Source organism: Calypte anna, chromosome 4A (genome assembly GCF_003957555.1).
Source record: "Calypte anna isolate BGI_N300 chromosome 4A, bCalAnn1_v1.p, whole genome shotgun sequence".
Classification (NCBI taxonomy): Eukaryota; Metazoa; Chordata; class Aves; order Apodiformes; family Trochilidae; genus Calypte; species Calypte anna.
In genome coordinates, this window is record NC_044248.1 from 2,929,723 (window position 1) to 2,955,960 (window position 26,238).

The 26,238-nt window shown below is 45.6% G+C and overlaps 2 protein-coding genes across 2 annotated transcripts; one reads left to right on the plus strand and one right to left on the minus strand.

Annotated features, from left to right (window-relative positions):
* The first annotated feature begins 1,497 nt into the window (after positions 1 to 1,497).
* On the plus strand, positions 1,498 to 25,425 carry GTF2E2 (general transcription factor IIE subunit 2). The gene is given in 9 exon segments (XM_008497385.2): positions 1,498 to 1,545; positions 1,547 to 1,592; positions 1,595 to 1,657; positions 12,413 to 12,504; positions 13,027 to 13,134; positions 14,868 to 15,050; positions 15,522 to 15,615; positions 23,416 to 23,531; positions 24,527 to 25,425. Coding segments are annotated over 9 exon segments (1,068 nt in total). The 3' UTR covers positions 24,845 to 25,425.
* On the minus strand, positions 6,625 to 10,467 carry SMIM18 (small integral membrane protein 18). The gene is made up of 2 exons (XM_008497384.2): positions 10,436 to 10,467; positions 6,625 to 7,064 (listed from the first exon to the last, which is right to left on the minus strand). Exon 2 carries the CDS (start codon positions 7,017 to 7,019, stop codon positions 6,726 to 6,728), a length of 294 nt encoding a protein of 97 aa, XP_008495606.1. The 5' UTR covers positions 7,020 to 7,064; positions 10,436 to 10,467; the 3' UTR covers positions 6,625 to 6,725.
* Positions 25,426 to 26,238: the final 813 nt, after the last annotated feature.

Genomic DNA, 26,238 nt, shown 5'->3' on the forward strand with positions numbered 1-26,238 from the left:
AGGGTGGGGTTGGGGGTGTGGGTGTGTGGTGCCTGGCTGAGGGGGGTCTCTGCCTGGCTGGGGGGGGGGTCTCGGCCTGGCTGGGGGGTGCCTGCCTGCCCCCCCCTCTCTCTCTGCCTGCCCCCTCTCTCTTGCCTGCCTGCCCCCCCTCTCTCTTGCCTGCCTGCCCCCTCTCTCTTGCCTGCCTGCCCCCCCTCTCTCTGCCTGCCTGCCCCCTCTCTCTTGCCTGCCTGCCCCCTCTCTTCCTCCTGCCCTGCCTGCCCCCCCCTCTCCTGCCTGCCCCCCCTCTCCTGCCTGCCCCCCCTCTCCTGCCTGCCCCCCCCTTCTCCTGCTGCCCCCCCCCTCTCCTGCCTGCCCCCCCTTTCCTGCCTGCCCCCCCTCTCCTGCCTGCCCCCCCCTCTCCTGCCTGCCCCCCCTCCTGCCTGCCCCCTCTCTTGCCTCCCCCCTCTCTCTTGCCTCCCCCTCTCTCTCTTGCCTCCCCCTCTCTCTCTTGCCTCCCCTCTCTCTCTTGCCTCCCCTCTCTCTCTGCCTCCCCTCTCTCTCTTGCCTCCCCCTCTCTCTCTTGCCTCCCCCTCTCTCTCTTGCCTCCCCCTCTCTCTCTTGCCTCCCCCTCTCTCTCTGCCTCCCTCTCACTCTCTCTTGCCTCCCTCTCTCCCTCCCTCTCTCTGTTTAGGCCTTTCCCCAGGCCGCAGCCGTTGCCACGGCAACGCCCAACCCACTTCCGGGGTGGAGAGGGGGCGGTGCGTCACGCTAGGGCGGGCTTCCCCGCAAGGCTGCCGGAGGGGCGGGTCTGGCCCAATCGGCGGGGGCGGCGCTGGGCGGCCTGGGGCTCGCGCTGCGGCGGGCGGGTGAGGCGGGCGGCGTGAGGGGGCGCGCGGGGCCGTGAGGCGATGGGGGGAGAGGAGGGGAAGGGAAGGGAAAGGGGGGGGGGCAGCGGTCAGTCCCGGCTCCTCACCGAACGGCGGACAAGGCCCCAACCTAACCCGTCCCCCGCTGTGGGCATGAGCCCGGCCTCGGTTAGGAGGGGGCCTTCCCGCTGCCGGTGCTTTGCCCTCCGCCCTGGCTGTCGGTAAAGGGGGGGTGTGCGGCCGGCGGGCTCACACCCTTGCTGACAAAGTTTACCCCCACCTCCTCTCTCCATCCCGCCTCGGGTCGGTGAGTTTGAAGTTCCTGGTTTAACGCTGGGTGCCTGTGAGGCTCTGCTGGGGGGGTGCTGAGGGTCGGTGTTCTGGGAGCTGCCCCGGTGCTTGGCACATCGCTGGGAGCTTGAGGGGCTGGTTCAGAAATCGCCTTCTCTACCTTCAAGTTGTCCCTGGGGGTTCAGGTTGCGTTCTGACGCTTTAAATCCCCACACGTGCCTGATCCTTGAAAGTCCATAGGCAGGGAAAAGAGGACACAAACAAACAGCGTCAGCACGAGGTACCTCTGCTCTTAAATCTCTTATTGACTCTAATACCTGTTTCTTGCCTTTCCCCTCCTGCTTCTGGTAACAGAATTATGGATCCAAGCTTACTGAGAGAGCGAGAGCTATTCAAAAAGCGTGCCTCTCCACACCAGCGGTAGAAAACGTCCAGCGCCATCTTCTGACTCCTCTTCTCCAAAAAGAAGAAAGCAAAGGTAGAGCAAGGTGGCTCCTCAAGCTCCAAACAAAGCACAGGTTGGTGGAAGTCTCCTGTTTGACAGCTGTTGGGGTGTTTTCCCCTGTCAGCCTTTCAGCTGTGGTCTATCACTATGGATCAGTCTCTGTGGATTTCCCCAGTGGCTTCTTGATGTTCTTTCTTTTAAATTGTCACTTTCTGTCAAGAAATTTGCCTGTGCAGTGTGAAAAAAGTGAGAAAAAGCACCTTTGCTATGACCCATATGTGTCAGGCCTCATCCTGTGACTTCCTTGCTGTTGCACAATTGGGGAATCACTAATGCCAAAATATTATTTCACATGAAACTGAGCTTTGATTTGTGCATTTCAGTGCTTGCTGGACCCACAAGAAAAGTAGTAATAGCCCTTCCTTTCCCTTTCCCTTCCCCCTCCCCTTTCCCCTTTCTCTTCCTTTTCCTCTTTCCCTTCCTTTTCCCCTTTCCCCATTCCCCTTTCCTCTTTCTCCCTTCCCCCTTCTTCCCCCTTTTCCCCTTCTTCCCCCTTCTTCCCCCTTCTTCCCCCTTCTTCCCCCTTCTTCCCCCTTCTTCCCCCTTCTTCCCCCTTCTTCCCCCTTCTTCCCCCTTCTTCCCCCTTCTTCCCCCTTCTTCCCCCTTCTTCCCCCTTCTTCCCCCTTCTTCCCCCTTTTCCCTTTCCCCTTCCCCCTTTCCCTTCCCCCTTTCCCCTTTCCCTTCCTTTCCCTTCCTTTTCCCCTTCCACTTCCCCTTTTTCCCTTTTCCCCCTTTCCCCTCTTTCCTCCCTTTCCTCCCTTTCTTCCTTTCCCCCTTTCCCCCCTTTCCCCTCTTTCCCCCTTTTCCCTCTTTCCCTATTCCCCTTTCCCCTTTTCCCCTTTTCCCTCTTTCCTCCCTTTCCCCACTTTCCCCCCTTTTCCCTCTTTCCCCCCTTTTCCCCTCTCCCCTTTTTTCCCCTTTTCCCCTTTTTCCCCTTTCCCTTCCCTATCTTTGTGGCAGCCTAAAACTCGAGTTTATTAACTCTTAAAGTCATCAGTTGTCCATCCATGAGGTGGATTTTGCAACTTACATCTTTTTTTTTTTTTTTTTTGGCTAGCACCTCTTGGTTAATAGTTCTTATTTTACTTGGGCACTAATCTTTGCTCACAAACATTGGGGTTTTTATAAGTTTCTGTCTGCTTTGGTCAGGAGTTCTGTTGTTTCCCTGGGCTGGTGAAGCTGATAGTGCATCTCTCAATCTCAAATAAGCAGCTGATAAAAAAGTGCCAGAATTCTGTGAAATGGAAAGAGGAGCAGCTTTCTCTGTGTTCCCTTTGACTGGGTGTTCACTTGAGGGGCCTTGCAGTTCTCTGAAGGCACTGCCTGGTCTCTGATGTGCTCAGGAGGTCAAATCAAATGTCAGGAGTGACTTAAAACACTTTGTTGTGCAAAGCCATTGTGTGTGCTTGTGTTTTGAGTACCACATGTGGCTCCCTTCTGAACTCCCAGAAGAAACAATGGAGCTGAAAACAGCAGAGAAAAACGTGGAGAACAATGGGAGGAGTGGAACATCATCTGTCTGTGGGGTGAGGAGCTTGTGTATGGATCTTCACCCTCTCAGGGCTCCAAATAAAGTTATTGTTAGACATCTTAAAACAATTCAAGGGAGGGTAGGTTTCCCTCAGTCCCTTTGCCTCACTCTCCAAAGGAAATTAAATCCCAAACTGCCCTGTCCTGAGTGAGAGGGGTTTGCTGGGAAAGAGGGATGGGGAAGCAGAACCAGGGTGGGCAGTTCACCTGTGGGTCTGCTCCAGGAGATGTCAGTAGTTAGGTGGCCAAGAGGCAGAGCAGATGAAGGAAGTGTCATTTCCATTCTGGGGTTTTGTGAGCCTGGGTATTTCCTCAGGTGCTTCTGCAGTCATCAGATGCTGAGCTTAAACAAACAGGGATGTGTGGCTTTATCTTTTTACACTGCTGCCTTTGTGCCAGACAGCAGCAGAAAGGTTTCTCTAACACTTTTATGCAGGGCTTTCCCTTGGAGAGTGTTCACTAGCTACTGCAGAAGCAGCAAGGGTGGAAGGAGAATGATGAAGGGTGAGCAAACCCAACCTTCTCAGAGCCAACCTTCTCCCTCTTACCCTTAGGAACTGGCTCAGAACCAGTGCTGGGGCTGGCAAGCAACTGGACAGGTTCAGCAGCCACAAGCAGCATGAGCAGCCCTGTGTGATGCTGCCAAGCCCTTTGCCTCCAAACCTGCTTTGTCATTTGAGTCACCAGATGGTTGGGTGCCTCTCAGGGTCTGTCAGAGATGGGTCTTGGGGAGCTGGAGTACAAAAAATCCCTGTCCCATCCCCACAAAAAAAATGAAAATGAAGATGATCAACCCTAGTTTTGTTGTGTGGTGCCCACAGAGGTGAGGACTGGTGTCACTGTGCTGACAGGGTAGCACTGATAGTCCCTGGGTGTGAGCTGCTTGCAGGTTCTCTGTCATTTTGTGACTCAGAGGCCTGTCCTCATTACTGTTTCGGGGAGGAGAGGCATGGAGTTCATGCTGAGCTCCAAAAGGCCTTTCAGCTAAATCTTCACACTCAGGCCAGCTTTGTTGTAAGCTTTCCAGCAGGAATAATTCTTACTATATTCATCTGGAATCACTGTTCAAGCAAGTCACTTGAAAACATTCAAAACTGCCTTGTGTGCTCAGTTTGTAACAGTAACTGGAAAATAAAGGAAATAGATCATATCTGGTTATTTCTTTTTATTGATCAACACTAAGTTGTGGCTGAGGTCTTAGTCTTTCTCTTAAGACCGTTGTTGATCTCAGCCAGCAGCAATCAGCAGCTGCAGTCTCCAGGAGCTGTTTCACAACTCACTCTACCTGTCTGCAAGGGTCATCCTGAGGCTCTGGGGCTGTGTCTCCTGTTCCTTGGGCAGAGACCCAGCCCCCTTTACACAGCTGTGAAATAAACAGCTGGAAGGAGTCCCAAGGTTTTATTCCTGGTGTGTGCTTCTCGGGAAGGTGCAGGAACAGGAGGCCAGTGTGGCAGAGGTTGGCCATGATCCTCCAGGATGCAGCCATGGGGAGTGCTGGGTAGGAGCACTGCCAGTGGAAAGCAGCCCTGTGGCCATCCAGAGTGGGGTTTATTATTTTCAGGAAAGAGATGTTTTCTAATCAAATCAGTGTGTCCTGATGGCAGCTCTTGCCTCTCTTGAGCAGGACCTGGGTCTTTCATGGCTGTGGATTGCAGCAGAAGTGATGAGGCACCTGCCCTCTTTCCCTGACAGTGTAAGGCATCAGCAGCACTGATGTTTTCATCATACGTCTTGGCCTGAATCTGAAAATTGTCTTCTCCCTGGGATGTCAGCTTCCATTAATTGTGCTTATGGTTTGGTTTGCAGCCAGAAGTGTTCTCTGCTGGTGGGACCACTGTAAGGAGTGTGTCCCAGATGGATGGTGGCATCAGTAACACTCCTCTGGGTTTGGGGTTGCTCCTCCTCCCAAGTCTCTGGGCAAGCTGTGCTGGTTAGTAGTAGCCTGGTAGCTTGAGTCCATCTCACCAAAGGAAGAGTCACATTAGGAAGTCTTCAGTGTGTGCAGAGCTTCTGGAGCTTGGGAGTACTGAACCTGATAGAGGGAAGCTATATATTAAAAAAAAAAAATAGATAATTATAGAAACTGGCCATGGCACAAAGGTATTTCTGCCACAGGCTGAGAGATCAGTGTTGTAGCTCACTTGTCCCTTTGGCCATTAGCTGGGCTTTGTTTCCCTAATGACTGAAATATCTGGTTATTTATATGGTTAAATAACTCGTCCCATACATAGCTTTGGTCTGGGATGCTTCTTGCTAGCCTGTTTCTCTGTGGGTTCAAGGAGTGTGACAAGCTTGCCAGGTCTCACTGCTGGCTGTTGGGTACTGTTTTCTAACAGTTGTAATTGGTAACTGCAAAACTTTGTGGTTTAAATACTACAGAGGTGGTGCAGCTACAGGAGAAAAATAACCTGGTGAGGTCAGTTTGTGAGCAAGGCATGAGAGTGAACTCTGTGGGTGCACTGTGAGGCTGGTGAAGCAGACTGAGCTGCTCTTGTGTGCATCCACCCCACTGGCTCTAGCACAAGGTTTCTCCTGGTGGGGCTTCCTGTGGGAAGCAGGTTGCCACCTGGAAGCTGCCTGCAGGCTGGGCAAAGTTCCTGGCAGGGGGGTGGAAGGTCTGTGACCCCTGTTTGCTCGTGTTCCTTGGCTGGAACTTGGTCAATTCCAGTTCAGCTCTGAAAAGTTAAGAGTGGGATGGAGCATCCAGTGTGTCCAACTCCCTGTCATCTGGTTATTGTGGTGGCAGCAGCCTTGGGATAGAAAGGGGGATAGAAAAATCCCTGTTTGTTCTGGGCTGGAAGGTTAACACTTCTAGAGTGTTTCCATTCGTTTTGTGGGAAGATCTGGGTGTGCTTAAGGTAGCACATCTTGACACCCAGAAGTTGTTAAATGGGTTCAGTATTAAGTAAGGGGAGAGCAGTTCTCTGAATTTTGAGAAGGGGCAGGAGAAAAGGTCATGTGTGACCACAAGAGATTGGAAAAAAAACATTTCAGGGCCACCTTTCTGTTGGTTTGCTTTTCCTCCCACCACCCTCCCTTTTAACAGCAAGAAGCCTGTAAGAAGAAGAGCTGCTGAAGACAAGAACTCACACAAGCCTGTCCTGTCTGTTTGCCTCACCCCTTGTCCATCTTTTTCCTGTCTTTTTCCTGCCTTTGTGCAGTTGGTCTCAGTGGGAGGACACTGCTGTGTCCTGGCACTGGGTATGATCAGATTGTTGAGCATTTTTATACAAGTTCAGCAACATAGTTTTTTAGGCAACATTTGTTCGTTCAGGTAGACAAAGATCTATGCTAACAACTCAATGTAAACAACAAAAGCTCATTTTAGAAACACAAATCTTTTTTTTTTCCCCACATGACATTACAACTGATCATCCTTCTGCTAAGCGCTCCAAAAGCCTTTCCCAATTATTCAAGTTCACATCCAGAGATAAAATAGTAATTGTTGTTACTATATTTAAGTCCAGAAGAAGAAAAACTTCATGTGACTTGCTCGTTCATAAAGGTACAAGAGGCTTCACTCCTGGTGTTAAACGTTCTTCAGGTGCTCCCTACACCACCTCTGTGTCACGCCTTCTGAAGCTGTTCAGCATTGCCCTGACAGGGTTGGGTTCATTCTCCAAGTCTTTGACAGTTTTATTTTTCACACAGCAGCAACAGTCCAGCAGTTCGTAGAGGAAAGCCAACACCACCAGAGAAACTACAGTAAAGATGAATATGATCAGGATAACAAAGCAGGCAGTGTTCCAGTTGTCGTGGAAAGGGTAAATTTTTTGCACTTGGAAGCCCAGATACTGGGAAATGGACGTAGTCTCGTTCCAGTGAGTAGTGTTGAGAGTTGCCATTCTTTAAGAGCTGTCTCAGTGTGCTCACTGTCACAGATTTGGGGGCTGAAACAGAAAAACAAAGCTGTTGAGGGCTCTGTTGAACAAGAACATGCTGTGGTTTTTATCTAGAACCACCAGAATTCAACTCAGATTAACTTAATTTACTCAGACTTACTTACTTACTTATTTAACTTAAAGTAAATACTTATACCTCCTACAAGGAAGTGTGAATAGTTGTGTGTGCTTACACAAGTATCAGACTCCAAATGTACAACTTTGTGATTTCTCTGGAATGTCTGTTTCAGTGAAGAGTGATCCATACCTGCACCCTGTAGCCCGAGTTACTCTGGAATATGTAAATTGTGACTGCTCTGGAAGATGCTTCCAAAGCATGGAACAGAACTGAACCAAAAGTTCCATGCAAACATAGCAGTCTCTAGTAGAAAAATAACAATCCTCATTCCTTCTAACCCATCAGGATAGGTAACAAGGAAAACCCAACCCTTTCTGAGGAGTTCTGATTCCTTTTTTTCAACTCTGCTCAACTGCTAGGGAAGAAATGCCATCTTTGTCCAATGCAGTTTGTACCCAGCAGAAGACAAAACTGCTTTGTGCTGTGGGGCAGAGGTGGGAGAAGAAGTTGGCTTCAGCAAATCTGCCTTTGGTGTCAGTGTCGAGGTGATGTTGTTTTGGAGAGGCCCTTGCTCAAAAGTGTTGAAAGGAGGCTGTGCCTTGATCATTTCTGGGCTTTATCTAGAAATAAAAAGCAGTGTTGTCTGTCTCTGAATTCCTTTGTGAATCATAAGTAGGCAGATGAGGTGCTGGGCAGTAACATCTTTACAGTTATCAGTCTTTTTTTTTCCACTGGTTTTCTTTCCTTGTCTGTGCTTCCCAAAACTGGAGGAATTTATGGGATTTCTGGCATATAATCTAATGGAATAAAAAATGTCCAGGGAGCCACTGGGACTCCTGATTACCTGTCATGGGGAATGGAGGTTGCTGTAATAACCTTTGAATCTTTCAGGGAGTTGAAAACTGGGTGTGGGAGAAGGAGACTGAGTCACAGAGGAAATAGCAAGGAGTTTTGTGGTGAAACACAGTGATCATAAAGGAAAAAAATCAAAACCTGCAGATGTTCATTACAAAAGGGTCCTGGCTGCCACCTTTAGTTTAATTTTCTTCAGTAATCAAAACTGCAGAGCCAAAGGGTGACACTGCTGTTTTGTTGGGTTGTGTTTCAATGGACCTTGCATATCCCAGGAATAATTCTGCCATCAGCCTGTCTTAGGCAGTGAAAACTACAACGTGTGACCAAGGCAAAGTGTGATGGTGTCTGCTCAAGCAGTTCAAGCACCTTGTCTTGTGTGTGTGTGTGTGTGTGTGTGTGTGTGTGTGTGTCACTCAAAAAAGGATACTGTGAAAACTATGATGATGCAGCCAAACCAGCTTGTGATTTAGGTCCCATTTGTATACAGATATTCCACATTTTCTCCTTTATCCTTCTGTTTTCAATTGATTTAAATTTAAACAGAACAGCTTTGTTGTTGGGAAGATACCTGGCTGGAATTAGTGTTTAATACAGATTTTTATTAGAGCAGCTACAGTAACTTACTGTTTTCTCTGTTAAATCTCTTGCTGAATACACAAACTTGTAATTGAATACACAGAGTATGACTGAGATGGATAGGATTAATTAAACTCTTTTGGTTTGTTTTCTTAAACAGAAGTTTACAGAACAAATCCAAGCTAAAAATACTCCTGAGCTGAGTTGGGTCCTGGCTTTGAGAGCGTGGCTTGCTTTGGTCAGGGTCTAGGAAGGAAACTCAGCTGACCTGTTTTATGGGGCTAAAAGTCTGGAGGATTTTTGAAGGGATGGTTTGAAAATCTGGAGGAGGCTGAATAAAAAAATTCAGAGTCCCTTTGGAGGGGTAATTAAAGCAAGTAAGATTTAAATGTGTATTTTAAATGGCAAGAGAATATCCTTAGGAAGGAAAGGAGTTTTGCTCTGAGCATTTTCCACAGATTTCTGAGACTGAGGATTTTGTTGCAGTCTGTTACATTCAAGTTTGCTCACTCTGCATACACCAGGCACAAGAATTAACTGTTTCTACTGTCTTAGTCATTGCTAAAAGTGACAAAGATCTGGGGTCTCTGAAGAGACTGGGCATGATTCCATTGCCTGGATGCGCCCAGCACAGCTCTCTGCCAGGGTGGTACCCTTGTTCCTGAGAGGAGCATCTTGGGCAGAGCATGGCTCATCAGGAGCCACCGTGAGAGCAGCACGGGGACACTTTTCTTTACCCAGGGAGCTGGAATTTAATGCCCCAGCTGGAGGTGACTCCTGCTTGTCCAGGGTGATGATGATCTCCTTCCATGTGAATGAGTTGTGGCAGATAAATATCAGCTACTCCTTGCTGTAATTAGTGAAATAGAAGACTGAAGTAGCTGTTTCTGAGCCTTCAGAATTAACACAGCACTAATGAGGTTAGCCTCTTGGAAAGCTGACAAAAATAGTCTGTTTTTTATGCAGCTTTACTTATTTTTAATGGCACCATTTCAATTCTTGTTGTAAGCCAGGCTGATCTTAGAGCAATTCAATGCCTCCAAAAAGCAGCGAGTTAAATATTTCATGAATTGGCTTCTGTAATACCTCTGTTAGGTTTCAATTGGAAATTAGCCTTGTCTTGAGACACTGCAGAGGAGCAGCTGTATTTGAAATCATCTTCGTGGAGCAGAGGGAAATGACTGGCAAAAAAACCCATCTCAGTGCAGTACTGGGGAAGTCCTGTTTAAAGGAACCACTTAACAGAACAGACACCTTGGGCTAGTAACATTTACAAATCTCAGATGGATTCTAACCTGGCTGTTTGCATTGTATTGATCACAGCTCCAGCATCTGCATGGATAATTTTAGGATGCCAGGGGATTTTCTTCCTAGCCTGATGAACTCAGTTTCTAGAAGAGGTTCCTAGCACATCCATAAACCCTGCTCCCTTTTGGGCAGCTCAGTTGGAGCCGTTTCACAGAACACCCACTTGGGAGATGCATTTCTTACATTTCAGGCTGAGCTGCCTTTGTTTTAAGGCAAATCCTCTCCCCAGCATTTCAGTAAAAACATAGAGAGTCCATCACAAGGCTGCAGGAAACAAGCTGCCACCCTGAGCATGAAATCCATTTTGGTTCCTGACTCTTGGCTCAGGGTGGGAGCTCCTCTGTAAGATGGAGCAGTCATCAATTTCCCATTAGTGCACAGATGGTGAAAGTGCCCCTCTGATCGTGCAAGAGAAGCTCCTCCGCGCTCAGCGGCATCAAATCCTCCCCAGCCTAGAGAAAAAAACCATCCTGATTCCAAGCAGCTTGTAGCTTACAGGCATTATTTTCTTTCATTAATCGAGGTAAACCTAAGACAAGGTTAGAAAATGATCCACACCTACCTCTTGCCTGAGAGGATGCTGAAAGAGCGCTGCTCTGCTCCCTTTTTTTTTTTTTTTTATTTAACGCAGCCTATGGCACAGCTAAGATGGAGCTTTCCTGCCATTGGCCAGAGCATGGTGCTGCTGACAACTTCCTTTATGCTCATTTGCATCAAACCCTCAGCCCCGGGAGGAAATCATTCATAAATTTGACTTTTTTTGTCTCCAAGAAGCAGCAGACCCCTTCACACTTTATTTTTTGGGGCTGTTCTTTGTGTTCTTGGTAACGAGGGATGTGCTGGGGGCTCTGATCCCACTTTGCTTTGTGCAGCTGGACCCACCGTGACGTTTGAAGTGTTCATATCTCCAGATTTCCTGCTTAGATTTACTTGTCAGGGTCAGTAGTGGGCTGTAGGCAGGCAGATTAAAGAAGATAATCTCCTTGATTCGACAGACAGAAGTCACCTTAACTATTTGTTGTGCCTCTGAATTTATTTCAGTCACTTCAGACTTCTGGTGACACATACAGGTTTTTATTTATAAAATGTCCTGCATAGACATTAATTTTTCATGATAAAAGGGGACCCTGTGGGGAAAATCCCTACAGGCTGTGCTTTCAGCAGAGCTGGCTTTTTCTTTTTTCCATTTTTATTTAGTAACCAGAATAAAATGTTCTTCTGTAGCTGGAATCACACTGATTCTTCTACATTCATTTTGCAGTTGTTGTGCTCTGCTAAGCCTCTAAGACAGAGTCATGTAACAGCCTCACAATGAGCAGCTGCCAAGTGATGTTTGCTCCTTTGAGATTTTGTTTTTTACTACAGTAGCACCAGTTTCCATGAAGTCTTCCCAGTAATTATCTGAAAGTGGATTTGTTTGGAATTTGGCTACATCCACAATTCCCATTCTGCAGTTGTCTCTTCTGCTGACTGACAGAACTTAGAAGCAGGCTGAGATGCAGTGGGACAGACATGAAAATGGCTCACCTGAAGCACAGTGATTTTGGAAGCTGAATTTGCAGTTGCTTGTGAAGAACTTGGCAAGGGCATCCAAATTTAACCACAGTGAATCTAACACACTTCCTCTAAGGGTTTTGTCTGCCTGGGTGGAAGTGATGGGTCTTTGTTGAACACCTTAGCTGCATTTGCATTATGATGTTTGGGGGGGGTTATTCTTTGTTTGGTTTGTTTTTTTTTTAATTTCCTTTTTGGCCACTGCAAACCCCTGAACCCTTCCACATCCTTATCTTCACTCTTACCTGAATTCTCCAGCTGCCCAGCAGAGCACAGATTTCATTCCACTCCCCACCTGCTGCAGTTAATGCACTAACTTTAATTTTTCTTTTCTTTCTCTTGACTCATTTTTTGCAGCAATAGTAGGAGCTCAGTATCTCTCAGATACCTACTTTCCTGCCAGATTTGATTTGACATTGCCAGTGAACAAAAAAATTCCCATGGTGATGAAGAGGAAATTTTCTTTTTCTGGAGGAGCTGAAATTCTAAAAAGCCTTTTACCATTGAGTTTGAGCAGTACTGTGCTGGTAATGAACCTGTGGCTTCTGGTAGTGGTTTGTGGCTATTTCTGTACTCTAAAATTACTCAAACAGTCAGCAACAACCCTGCAAGAATTTTTGAAGCAAGCTTTACACAGTAGCAAACCTCACCAGACATAAAAACAGAACCAGACCTGACATGCTGCATTGCTGTTCCAGTGGTGCAGCACACCAGGTTGAATTGTTTTGTATTTATGTTTTTTTTTTTTAATTAATTCTTCACTAGAGATGCTTAAAAGCAAAAAAAGAAAAATAAAAAACACACAACCCAATCCAGAGCTGTGTCTGTCACAGGTAAGTGTGGATCTAGATCAATACCTGTGCCAGCACATAGTCCTGCAACACACATTTGTGATCTGGAAGTGGGAGTGAGAAGGAGATGGAGTGCAGAGCCAAGAGGGTGTTGTTGAAAGCATCATTTAATAGTTTGTTTTCTCCTTTTGTAGATCACAGCAATGGATCATTTAACTTGAAAGCCCTTTCAGGAGGCTCTGGCTACAAGTTTGGGGTCCTTGCTAAAATAGTGAATTATATGAAGGTAGGTTGTTTTGATGTAAAAGTGCAATGTTTTGAAATACTTCAGTTATTCTCCTGTGGTAGCTGAAAGATGCTGAGTATTGAAAACTCTCAAATTCTTTTACTGCAAGAGTGAGGATTTCAAGACAGGGCTTGTTAAATTCAAAATGCTGTCAGTGAACAAAACAGTCTGTACTGAAGTCCTAATTATTCCAGGTCACTTTACAACCAGGAAAATGGTTTTTTTATTTGCAGTAGAAATAGGACTTGCAAGATGCTGTCAGCTTTTAGGATTCATGAACTCTTTATCAAAATGTAATTTGGTGCTTGAGGGATTGTCATCAGTTTCAGCTGATCCTCATTTTTTTCCTCATATTCTGAAAAAAAACCAAATTGAAACTCATCTGCTGCTTGTGCTGCATCTCTCCTGGTTTTGATAAAGTTGTTTTATCATCACATTATACCAGTTTTAGTTACTTGATGATGATTGAGACACTGAATAAAATAACTGCAGAACTCTGATGGATCCTCTTTACTTTTCCAGACTCGGCACCAGCGGGGGGACACACATGCACTGACCCTTGATGAGATTTTGGATGAAACACAACATTTAGATATTGGACTCAAGCAGAAACAATGGTTAATGAGCGAGGTAAAGAAAGCATCTGTTAAGATTAGAGATCAAAGGATTGGGAGAAATCTGAATTATATAAGTTTAATAACAAAATGTACAGAAGAAACCACATTGGTTCACAGGTCTGTCTTGTACCTCCTGCTGTTGAGGTAACTGAAATGAAAGCTATTTTGATATTTTAAGGACATGTTAGGTTAGTTTCACAGAGAGTACATTTTATGTAAAATGAATTAATTCATTACTGATTTCATACAAAGAAACTGCTTTTCTTAAGGAGTTTCTTTGAAAAATTTCAAGCAGAGATCTCATCCAATACAGAGGATGTTAAATGAACTGAACCCAAGGGGTATGGTACAGAATTCATAGGTTTACAGTTCTCTGTTTCTTACTGAAATGAAGAATTCTGATGTGAAATTTGTGTCTGAAATTGTGACAGTAAATCTGCAAATTCCCCCTGCTGGAGTTGCTCAGTCTCACTCTGGATGCTGGATTTTGTTGTTACAGATTCACTGCAACTTGCCACTGGATTCATCTTCACATTTAACTGATCTGAATGTCTTAATCAAATTTAAAGATTTCTTAGTTAACAGAAATACCTTATTTGGTGTTTATATTGACTTGCCTTCCTAGTTTTGCTCAGATCTCATTTAAAATCCTCACACAGAGTAGTAAACCTGTTGAGATGTGGGGAAAAAACCAACAAACCCTCTGCATAGTAAAGCTAGGATGGTTTTAACTAATAAACCCTGTAGCTGTAGTACTGTTCTGGGGTACAGAAACCTCCAGTCTGGCAGGGTTGGTTGTGGTGGAGGCTTGACTTGGCTGAACTCTTCCAGCAGGTAGTTCCAGGTTGTTTCCATAAAGAACCAGAATCTCAGATGGAATGAAAAAGCCCCTCCCAACAGGTGTATATAAAATTATCACTGAATTATTACTGGATGAGAAAAGGTGAACAAATGCCCTACAGCACCACAGTTACCTTCTCTGTTATGGGTGTTTTCTCCCTCCTTTCTTCTCTCTGTGTGTCTTCTCTTTCTCCTTTCAGGGTCAGGCTGGCATCTGCAGAAGAAACTGAGTAGAGTTGCCCTCTGTTACAGGTGAACTTCCATTGTGGTACTGACTGCACAGCAAATCTGATTTGGAGCATATCTTAAATCATTTTGATTTGATTTGATGTCCATGAACTTGTGCTCAGCCTCACTCTGAAGCTGGATCAGAAGTTCCATCCCACTGTGCAGGAGGTCTGCTCTTCTCAATTTCTTCTACAGCTGCTGGTGCCAGTTGACAGCAGTTGGGGAAGACTGACTCCTGGTTTGTTCACCCCAGGTTAATGCCTTTCACATCCTTAACATCCACATGAGCCCAGCTTGATTCTGTCAGGTTGTGCATTTGCACACTACGTTCAGCCACAGCTCCCTGGTTTGCATTCCCTCTGCTTTTTATTTTCATTCCTTTCTCCAAAAGGAAGGAGTGTGGCTGCCTGCTCTAAGAGGCTTCATGGACCTTCCAGCCCAGAGGTGTTAAGTGAACAATGCTAAGCCTCCTTTGGTGCTTTCTCTTGGGGCAGATTATGCTTAGGCTGGTGGATCTAGGATCCAAGGATTTAAAATCCTTTTCAAACTCAAGCCTCCAGACTGGCAGCTGGATTGTGTGTGGCTGATGTGCTCTAGCTACTCAGGAGTGCACTAGGAAAAAAAAAAGTACTAACGTGTGCTCTTTTCCAAGGTTGAAAATTGATGTCCCTGTTACAGGCTTTAGTCAACAACCCGAAAATAGAAGTTGTAGATGGGAAGTATGCTTTCAAACCCAAATACAACCTAAAGGATAAAAAGGCTCTTCTCAGGCTCTTGGACAAGCATGACCAGCGAGGGCTGGGAGGAATCCTCTTAGAAGATATTGAGGAAGGGCTACCAAATGCCCAGAAAGCTATAAAGGTGAGTAGCAGGCATCTGCTGTTCAGCCAACCCATTCCCTTTAGCTTAGAGGCTAAGAGAGAATTTTCTCATGAGTTTTTTTCTGTTCTTTTGATAAATCAAAGCCTATTTCAGAAGATCTGCTATTGGAGCTTTTTCTGTATTTCATCCCATGTTTTCAGATTTGGCCTGATGCCTCAGCACAGCTGTCAAAGCTTTTTCTCACAAAAGACTCTTGATCTCTCCACTTTCTAACTGGAGGCATTTAGTTCTGCTTTTATACCTTGATCTCAGTCCTTCCCCATCTCATCTGCAGTTGTGTACTTCCCATCAGCAGCTGCTTCAGCTGCTTTTCCTTGCCAGTTACTTTTCCTCCTTTGGTTTGTTGTGCTTTTTTTTGTAGCACAAGATCTGGGGCTGCTGTTTTAAGTTGGAATTCTCATTCTTGGAAACCAAATGATTTTGAGTTGTTCTTTTGCTTTTGTTTTTGAGGCTTTAGGGGACCAGATCATCTTTGTTAATCGCCCTGATAAGAAGAAAATTCTCTTCTACAATGACAAGAGCTGTCAGTTTACTGTGGATGAAGGTAGGTGTTTGTTTACATCTTTCTCATGTTTCCATGATAATCGATTCTAATTCATCTTGGGTAAGGAGTCTTCAGGTATTTGAAGGTGGTAATGAAATATTAGGTATATCCAGATGTTGGGAGAGAGGTTTATGTTTACATGAAGCTAATCAGACTCGTGAGTGAGTCCAGAGACAACATCTTTTGGTTTTAATGGAACATGACACCCAACCATCCTTTTTAAGTTTATGGTGTAGAAGAGACTAAAAATCACCTGACTGTGACTAAATTGGCACCTAACATTTTGTTGTGGAAAGGGCAGCCAAAGAAAAACCCCAAAAGAATGGCTTCTGTGTGTGCAAGGTTGTTGTTTTCTTTTTCCAGTTTGCCTTTTATTGGTGAACATGAGTAGAGGCCACAAATGTCAGGGAAGGGTGAAGCAGACAGGGAGGAAATGTGAGCAAAATCCTGGGAAGGGGTAGTTTACAACTGGGAGAAGAAGCACAGATGTGGGGCAGTGCTGGAATGGATTTGGGACTTGAGATCTTTAGCATGTGTTTTCTGTCGAATAGTGGTCAAATCCTGTGGTGCAATGTGCTTTTTTGTGCACCAAAATCAATTACACAAATTGGGGTGTGTTCTAGCAGTGACTTTTATGCCAGCATCAGATGCCTGTAAGTACAGAAAGCAGAAGGCAATATGTGTCCAAAGATTTTATTTTAGATGACTCAAAGACACTGAACATGCTCAGTTATTGACATATTGTTCTTGTAACATGCCACTTAAAGCTATCTTACCATATATTATTACATTAAATTTAAAAAAAACCCCAAAATGGGAGGGTTTTGATAGCAACATGAACTGCTCTACTTAAAGGACCACAGGACAAAGCATGAAATTCTTTTTTCTTTGAGTATCTGAGGGAGGCTCATTATTTCCAGTGAAATTCAAAACCCGCTTGGACACGTTCCTGCACGATGTACTCTAGGTGGCCCTGCTCTGGCAGGGGGGGTTGGACTAGATGATCTTTCGAGGTCCCTTCCAACCCCTAGGATTCTGTGATTCTGTGTGATTCTGTGAAATTGAGCAGCTGGAAATGTGTATTATTAACTTATTTGTTATGTATCACACTTGTACTCTGAGTAATAATAGCCTTCTTCCACAAAAGATAATTAAGGAGATGTCACACCTACAGCATTTAAAAATACAAAAATTGTTTCCAAACACTGAAGTGAATCTCTTTTAGACCCATCATTTCTGTCACCTTGTGACAGTCAGAACTCTACATGAAATGCAGAATTATAAGCCTGGAGTCTGCACCCCCTGGGGAATTTCTAACCTCCCAGATGCCCATAAGTTGACTCTTTCCGCTGTCATCCTGTTCATACAATCTCTCTTCAGGCCATCAGCCCTCAGCTTTTAGGGATCTGAACACACCCAAAACATTCTGAAATCAGCTGTGGAGACAAAAGCTTTTCAGTTTTTAGCAGCTGGTGGTTGTGTTTGTTTGATTGTTGATCTTTTTTTGTGGTGCAATCATTTCCAGATAACTGATACCCAGCCATCACAAAGGAGTTATCAGAGGGAGATCTCTACCCTGTAGCTCTTAAGTTGTAATAATTTCAGGTTTAACTGAAATTCAACAGAAGAGCCTGGTTTATGGAGGCACTGCCAGCTCTTCACCAGGTAGCCAGTATAAACCCAAGGCTGCTCATATACAATACATCATGTTTTAGCATGCTGAGCTAAAATGAGTTTAGGAAGAGGCAGAAAAGGTTAAGAGGTTGAGAAAAACCTCTCTAAAACCCCTTGAAACAAAATGCTTAAGGTGTTTGGCTCCTCTTCCCAGTGAAGGAAGGAAGGGTTTCAAGCCTGCAGTGTCTGTGGTGCAGGGTTGGTTGGTGTGTTTGTAGTTGAAGGTGGCTTTGCGTTCTTCCATCCGCAGGTGGCAGCATGTTCCCATCTGATCAGAAAGGGGTTTTTTTTTGTTGTTGTTCTGTTCCTGCTGGTTTGTGGTTTTCTTTTCCCTCGGATGCTGCTGCTGCTGCTTTGTTCTGTGAAGGGGTGAGAAGACTTTATTGAGTTTTGTTTTGCTGCCTGTAGGTGCCACAACTCTTAAAACACCCCTGAGTAGGTTCCCTTACTTAACAGTCCTTTCCCCAGCCGTGTTACCCTCTGATGAAGAAAATCTGTCCTTCCTGAGGAATTCTGCTTTCTGATTCTTTCCAGAGCACCAGAGCATGTCTCCTAGGGAGTCACTGGCAGAAGTGTCTGTGTGCAGGTTGAGTTACGACATGTTTCTGCCTTAGCAGTGCTATTTCAGCTCATTAGCTCCAGCAATGTTAAAATGAAGCTTTTAGAAGACTGCAAAATAAGCCTTGAAACGTTGTCAGACTCTTTGATCTAGCAGCTGGTGACAGCTGCAAAATAAATTTTGAGCTTCATGTTTATCCTCAGAAATAAAGGCTCTGCTCTCCTCAGAGTGTGATTCTGCCCCGTGCCACCCTCCAGTTTTCAAAGGTGTTAATATCCTCTCCAATCAGGTGTCCTTTCCCATCCTCCCAGAGAAGGAGGAGCTGCTTGGACAGTTTGGAAGTTGCTGTCTAAAGTAGTGGGAGGAATTGCTTTCTGGCAGTGCTTGTCTCTACCCCAACTACAGCTGCTCTGATGGCTGAACCAGCTTGTGAAAATAAATCCCACTGTGCCACAGCAGCAGTGCAGTACCTGGATATTGTGATCTCCAGGGTGCTGGAGAAGGGGGTTTTTTTGCAGTAAGGAATAGCTTTTGCTCTCCCTTTTATGTGATTAGCCAAGGAAGGTTCAGATTGCATGTGTTCCTTCTTGACTTCCTGACTAATTAATCTTCTGTCAGGAGCATGTAGCCAAAAGCATTTATAAAAGCCAGGCTAGATTTCAGGTGCTCCAGCCAACTCAAGCACTGCCTTTTTGTGCTGGGGCTAAAGCACTGTGCTTGTGAATCAAGCTTTCACCTCGTGCCCACTGCATGCTGAAAAGCCAGTCTGATTCCTTAACTGAGAAGAGATGGTATCTTTCACATCTGAGGGCAACACAGGAAGTATTTTGCCTAAAAACAATGATTTTATGCTTTTAATATTCCTCCTTAGTACCTTGGAAGAGATTTAAAGAATGGCCAAAGCCTCTTAAATTTAACAGAATAAAAATTGCTTGGGATCAGTGATGAAATATGGCTCTGGCTTTGAATTCCAAGATGGTCCAGGGTTTAGTTTCAAGCACCCTTTCCTTCTAGTATAAATCTAGTGCTGTGCTCCCTGCCATGCAGCAGGACTCCCTCTTCCCCACTGCACAGTCATTTCTTCCCTTCTGCTTTTTTTTTACCTGTTCTCATCCTGTCCTCAGATTTTGGCTTGGCTCAGTGAAGATTTTTCAGCTGTTTTTGATCTCTGGCAGACTTTATTACCAGCATGATACAATCATTTATCTCCAGAAGCCATCTCAGCCTTTTTTTTTTTTGTGAGAGCAGGTGAGGCAGTCAGAAGTGCAGGATAAGCTAAGCTCAAGTCCCTGTGCTGCCATTTACCCATGACTTTATTCCCCAAATGTAAGCATTTCTAGCAAGGGCATGTGTTAGAGTCTCATCACTCTGGAATGTCAGCAGATTGTTTTCATGTATGAGGCACCACACAGTGCAGGAAGGTTGTAACTGTGCATCCTTACCCCTTGGGTTGTTTGGAGGGAGGTTATTTTGTAAAATTTTTGTTATGCTGCATGATGGTTACTGCTGGTCCTGTTTTAAAGTCTGAGAGGACAGAGATGGTGATGTTAGCAGACATCTAAACTGGCCTTTCAGTCAGCTCGTGGTCTCATTCCCTCCTCTCCTTACTTGGAAGTCCAGCAGTTTGCCATCTGGAGGAGCAAGGGAGCAGCCTCTGGGTAGTGTTGGTTCTGTCAGGCTTCTGAGTTAAAATATTTATTGATCAAATCACAAGGCAGTGCATATGGGATTGGTTCATTCTCAAGGCAAGACACCAAGCAACCTGCTTTGGGTACCAGGATCACAACTTCCTGCCTCTTCTGGGGAAGAGCTGTGTTGGTATCAGGACTTACAAGCTTATCTCCTTGGGGATTCATGGCACCTGCCTTGCTTTGGCCAGAAACTCTTTGGAAGTTTAGCCCAAAGGGATTTTTTCTGGGCTCTACCCTGTCAGAGCAGCTGAAGTGGTAGGAGAAATGGTCACCTCATCTGACTGCAGCCTGCTTAGAAGCTTGTTCTGGCTGCTCTGTCAAACAGTTCAGTGGATCTGATAGAAAAAGTTTCTCACCTTTGCTGTGCTGTGATGGTGTAAAAATCACCTAGGAGCTGACAGGACCTGGGGGAGGAAAACTGATGTCTTCTTTAATCTTAATGGTTATGTGCACTGCAGGAATACATGAATCTGAACCTCTTCCCCATGCCTGCCTGAGACAGGACAACTTTCTGCTCCAAGCATCCCCTTGGTACCAAACTCCTTGTGCAGAGAAAAGACAAGACATCTTCAAAAGAGATTCAGTAGATGGAAACTGTCCCCAGGAACAACCTTCTGTCACTGTTTGCTCTTCAGACACCTCAGCTCATCACAGCATTTTCCTTTCTGTCTTCTCCCCTCTCCAGACACAGGCCCAGCCTGCCACATCCTCCTGCCTGGCCAACCATAAGCATGGACACAGGGTCCCTTTCTTACAGGTAGTGACCCCCTTGGGTACCTGGAGCATCAGCAGAGGCCAAGAGTGACAGGATTTCAGATTCTCCTTAAAGAAACTGGAGAAATCGTGTTCTGTCTTGGGTCAAGGGTGTGAATTCTGAGGGGCAGAAGTACCACCAATGCTGATGGTTGTTTCTGGAGAACTGTAGTTGCTGCCAGCTTTTCTCAAAAGGCTCTCATATTTCAGAGGGGATGCCACAACCATCCAGATAGCCTCTTCCCAAGGTCTAAACTTTTCACTAGCAAGTAGGGGCATAATCCATGGAGATTTGGGAATAAATCTGACAGGTAACATGGGAATGGTTCAGTGCCAGCCAGCCAGCTGCTCCCTTTCTTCAGTTCTTGCATTCAGCAGTGTTACACCAAGTGGGTTTTGTGAGCAGATGATGGATGTGTCTCCTTTTCCCTTTAGATGGCACCCTGCATGCAGCCAGCTCTGTGCTTCTCCACCTTTATCCTGCACTTTTAGTTCTGATCCAATCCTGTAAGACAGAGTGTTTCCAGGGGGGAACTGTGTTGTTGTCACTCCCCCTTCCCAAGGCAATCGGGTGTTTTAACACCCTACATGGAGCTTCAGCATGGGAAGAGGGTTCTTTTGCTGTTGCAGCAATCAAAGCAGCAGCACTGAAAGCAGCCTGATTGATGAAGGAATTTTTAGATACTGTATAGCAGCTCTGGTGGGGCCAATTAGTGGATTAAATTATCTGTATGTAAAGTCCATTGTAGCTTTGTGGTTTGGATTCCTGTTGACTGTTACATTCCTCTTCCTTGGCCAAGTTTCAAAGGTGAACATGAAGCTGTAAACGATGGTGCAAGCCTTGCATTACAAGAAATGCAAATGGCTGTGGTTAGATATTAACAGGGGTCTGCACTTCTCTGCATGTTGATCCTTGAAGAGCTGACCATTTATTTTCTAGTGTTTAATTTTTCACTTCTGTTCCCTGGAAGAATGTAGAGCAGTTTAACCTTAAGCACCTATCCTCAGCCTTTTTTTTTTTTTTTTTTTTTTTTTTTTTTTTCTTCTGTTGTACCAGGGCATATTTATCCATATATCCTGAACTCTAATCAGGAGAGACATCATCTGTGTTTGTAGCAGGACATTCTAAACAAAGGGACACTGCTGTGTAAGGTCTCACCTGCTGTCACCTCATGCACAGGTGCCTGTTGTGCATTTTGGAGGGCTGACCTCCACTGCTTCAGCTCCCACCACAGCACACCCATCACCTCCTTCACCTTCCCAAGCACTCCCAGGGCTCCATGTCCAGCTTGAAGTGAGGGAGGGAGTGTGAACAGAGGGGAAATCGCTGGAAAGAGCATTTTCTGCTCTGCCTGGAGGGTGCAGCAGGACCTTCTGCTGTTAACACTTCATGATCTGAGCTCTCATCGCTGAGAAATCTCTTGTGTGCTCAGCTTTGATCATAACAAAACCTTCTCCACCTGCTGCAGGAGGATGAGGTGAGAGATGATCTGTGAAAGGAGGCAGGGGGAGCTCTGCCCAGCGCCTGGGGGCAAGCTCAGGATGGACGAGCAGAGGGAGAACTTCTGCATGCAGTCATTCCTTGGACTGAGTTACCTGGAAGCTGCAGTCCCCGTGATCCTGCTGCACTGTAGGAAAAACAGGCTGAGTGCTGTCTCTCCCTGCAACCAAAAGTGGCATTTCTACAGGATTTAGTTCAAAAATCACCAGACCAAAAAGAAGAAAAAACAAAACAAAAATCACTGCCACATTACCAAAAATGAACACTGCTCTTGTTCTTCACTGGCAAAAATTCCTTTCTTTTGTTTCCTGGAAAGCTTTAAACAGTCTGTTTACTGTTAGCAATGGAGAGAAAAAGCAAGCCCTGTCACTGAAAGCTTCTCTGCTCATTAGATAAACAAGATGTAAACCAACCCTGCCTCAGCTCAAGAAGCATTTGGATGACGCTCTCAGGCATCACAGTGTGATCCTGGGGGTGCCCTACACAGGGACAGGAGTTGGATTTGATGATCCTGATGGGTCCCTTCCAACATGGTGTATTCTGTGACTCAGTGGTTGTGTGATTCACTGGGAAGGGAGCTGGTCCAAGGGGAGGCACCAGGGCTGCTGCTGTTCCATGTGCTTGTTGCACGGGGCCGTTTCGTTGCCGCGCGTTTCATCGCCCGCCGCGTAGGACAGCTTCTTAAGCCTGCAGAAGTTGGGGTTGTTTTGACAACTGTATACTAAATTTATCTGGAAATAAAGGGAAAAACTGAGCCTCTCGTTGCTATGTGTGCCTCGTGTTTTATTTATAGTTTGTTAGCCAAACCTGCTGACAGGCTATATCTAACTTACTGCCTGGGGAATGAAGGGAGGTGGGATTGTACCAGCCGCTGCCTGGAGAAGGCATTCCAGAGGCTCTGTGAAACTTTACATGAGGCAGAAAGTGTGCAGGCAGATGGCAGCTGCTCTAATTAAGACTTACTGTCTCTGTCTTTTTTTCCTGCTGCCGTGGCTTTTAAGGCATCTCTCTTCTTTTTAACACCAGAGGAATTTAAGTAATTTATTATCTGTACGGCACGGTGTGTATTATGTTACAGTGATAAACGAGCTTCAGCCCACTGCAATAAATGTCTTGATTCCTCAGTAAATTGGACTAGAAGATGACAAGTCTCCCAAGACAATGCAGCTGAAGATGCATCAGTGAAGTTTGCCATTTATGGTTAAGTTACTACCTTCACCAGGATATTTTGAACTGAAACTTAGAAACCCCGTTGACAGTCTCCTCAGCTATAGATAGAGGCAGTAGAGAAAAGGAAAAACAATTTAACATTAAAAGCTCATGTTGCCTTGGGTGCTCCTGGTGCTGGAGTTTGGTTAAAAACAGCTGAGAAGCAGCTCGTTGTTTTCCCATGAAGCATTGAGGGTGTTTTGTTGGGGTTTGTTTTTTGGAAGTGAAGCAGGCATTTGGAGCTGTGCTAATTGGGTGCCTGCTGGCAGTGATGGCTGCATCTGTACAGTCCCAGGCTGCCCTGCCAGAATACTTCAGTGTTTGAAATCAAGCCCATTTCTTCCCCTTCGTGCGGGGGCTTTGCCCAGGGTTTGCTCTTTGGGATATAAAACGAGGGTTGTTTGGTGTTCCAGAGTTTCAGAAGCTGTGGAGGAGCATTCCCGTGGATTCTATGGATGAGGAGAAGATTGAAGAGTATCTGAAACGCCAGGGTATTTCTTCCATGCAGGAAACTGGACCAAAGAAAATAGTAAGAGATAAAAATTGCAGCTCTTTCTGGGAGATTCCCCCTTCCTGACCCCACAGTGTTAATCCCAAAACGTGTTGGTGAGCTGATGCACAGCTGCTTTGTGTAGCTCAGGGAAGTGTGGCCAGTTTCAAGAAGTTGCAAAAACAATGCTGCAGCCAGCAGTCAGTGTTTTTATAACTCGTTTGAGCCAGTGTAATCCAAGCAGCATCAAGAAGAGGGCAAATGCCAGAAGTCCCTGTGAGCTCCAAAGTGGAAGCTTCTGCTCGAAGCTGTGCAATGCATGAGGAGTAGAAAAATAGTTACTTTTCGGGGGGAGGAGGGTGGTTTTTTTTTTAACTTGTTCTTCTCTACTAAATAGCTTTAAAATCCAGATGGGAACCATGTAACATGCCTCTCACCATACAGAGGCTGTTCTCCAAACTGGGCACAATATGCTTCTGGTTACTGGGAGGCCAGAATGGCTGCAAGCTTTCCAGAGATGCTTTCTTCCTGTCTTCAAACAATTATTTTGTTTACAGTTGTTTGTGTGTGATTACTATGTCTTTTTCTCCTCCGTGCTTGGCTTCAGGCTGTCCTGGAGAGCTCTTCCACTCAGGACTTGTCCTGGTTTCTGCTAAGTCCCTACCCTAGATATTTAATGCCTGTCATTGTCTAGGCACTCCTCACAGATTTCTTATATGCTAAGTGTCTTTTTGAGGACATAGTTGTGGATAGAATTACGGGGCGTGCAACCTGCTCCTGGAGCTGCATGGGAGTGTTTGGAAATCCATGTATAAACAGCAGCTTTGCTAGTGGGTGTGGATAGGGGATAGATGATCCCCAGGGTCATCTCCGTGCCTGGATTTCAGCTGAATGCTGAATTCTCCCTGCAAAACAAGCAAGTTTCTCACCTGGTTTTTTCAGAGCAGTGGTGACTGTGCTCAGGTCACTTCCTCAGTCGGGTGTGGCAGCTGGAGGGCAGATCACTGGACTGCTGGCTTGCTTTCTTCTTGCAGGCTCCCATTCAGAGGAGGAAGAAACCTGCTTCTCAGAAGAAGCGTCGATTTAAGACTCACAATGACCACTTGGCTGGAGTGCTGAAAGATTACTCTGATGTCGTTCCTGGCAGCAGTGAAGGGTTTGGATTCTGGAGCAAACATCCAGTTTTTTATACCGGCTTTTGGCCACTCGGGCTCCAGTGTTTTCTTGCAGAAAGCCTGACTGTATGTAGTAATGTGATGTGTTTCCCCCACCCCAGCAACTGCCAAGATGAAACAGGTCAGTTTAAGAGCAGGTATGAACTTCTAAATTTAGAGTTTAATTTAATTAGCTAATGGGAAATGGTGTCCTTAAGAGGTTCACACTAGCTGCCTCTTGGCATGGAGTGATAAATGGTGCTCGGCATGTAATGCAGGAGTTCCTGTCCAGTGCTTGACTCTGCTTTTACATTGCTTAAGGTATTTCCCTGGAATCACTTACAAGGGGCTTCCTAGTAGTATCAAACACAGTATTTGTTACACCTATTTTGGGAAAACCTTTCTTAAAAATCACTGCAGCCAAGTTTCTTTCATCACTGAACACACCCACGGTCTGTATGCTACTTCCTTGTCAGAGGACTGAGCTTTACTGAACATTGGTGATATCTGAGGCTCAAACTCAGAAAAAAAAACCTAAAAAAAAAAGCCCTCTCCTGAGCTCCTAGCAGGCTGCAGGATGGCAGTGCAGTGTAGTAGCTTCTCATGCTAGTCAGAAATTGCCCTCAGTGAGTTCTTGTCACTGTAGTGGATTGCATGTGTTGCACAGTTCTGCTCTATGGACAGGAGGGAAATAAGTGACAGTGTAATACTGGAGTTTTTTTTTTTTTTTTAAGTAATAAACTTGCAATGCTGGTTTCCAGTGTTGCTTCCTTAAAGGCTGAGAGAATCAATGTGTTTGTGTTGTTGTGTTTTCTTTTTCAAGGAAGGACAGAATCTTTGCTATATTTTGATCTTCTCAATGATTTTATTGTTCTGGGCTAACACCATCATCATCTTCTCATTACTGGGTGGGGGGGGGAGGGAGGAACCACCTTAAATGGAAGCTCCCTGTTGATGCCTGATGTTCTTGTGCAGCACAGTCTTAACCTGGAATGTGGCCCAAATTATGTTCTCTGGATACTTTATTTTTTCTGTACTGACCTGAGTCGGTCAATGCTAATATTGTTTTCAGGAGAAGGAGCTGTTTGTCTGCTCTTCTAGGGTTAGGCTCACAGATAAACCAGGTGAGTGCAGATTGCTGCAGCAGGCACATGAGCTGGTGTCCTGCTGGGGGGCTGAAGCAGAGGCCTTGGATCAGTTATGAGGATGTGAAGGGACTGGAGCATCCCTCCTGTGATGAAAGACTGAGAGCCCTGGGGCTGTTTAACTTGAGAAAAGAAGGATGAGAGGGGATCTTAGGAATGTCTGTCAGTATCTGAGGGGTGGGTGTCAAGAGAATGGGCCAGTCTTTCCAGTGATGCCAGTAATAGGACAAGGAATAATGGGTTTAAACTGGAACATAGGAAGTTCCACCTCAACATGAGGAGAAACTTCTGTCTGTGGGGTGGGGAGTCTGGCCAGGCTGCCCAGAGAGGTTGTGGAGTCTCTTCCCAAACCCTGATATTCTGTGATTCTATGGGTCTGGGCACATGACAGATGAAGAATAAGGCTTTGTGGCTGTCCCACCAAACAAGTTACATCTCCTTGGGGAA

Excerpts from the sequence above, each read along its gene's own strand:
- SMIM18 (XM_008497384.2), bottom strand. The coding sequence starts at position 7,019 with ATGGCAACTCTCAACACTACTCACTGGAACGAGACTACGTCCATTTCC.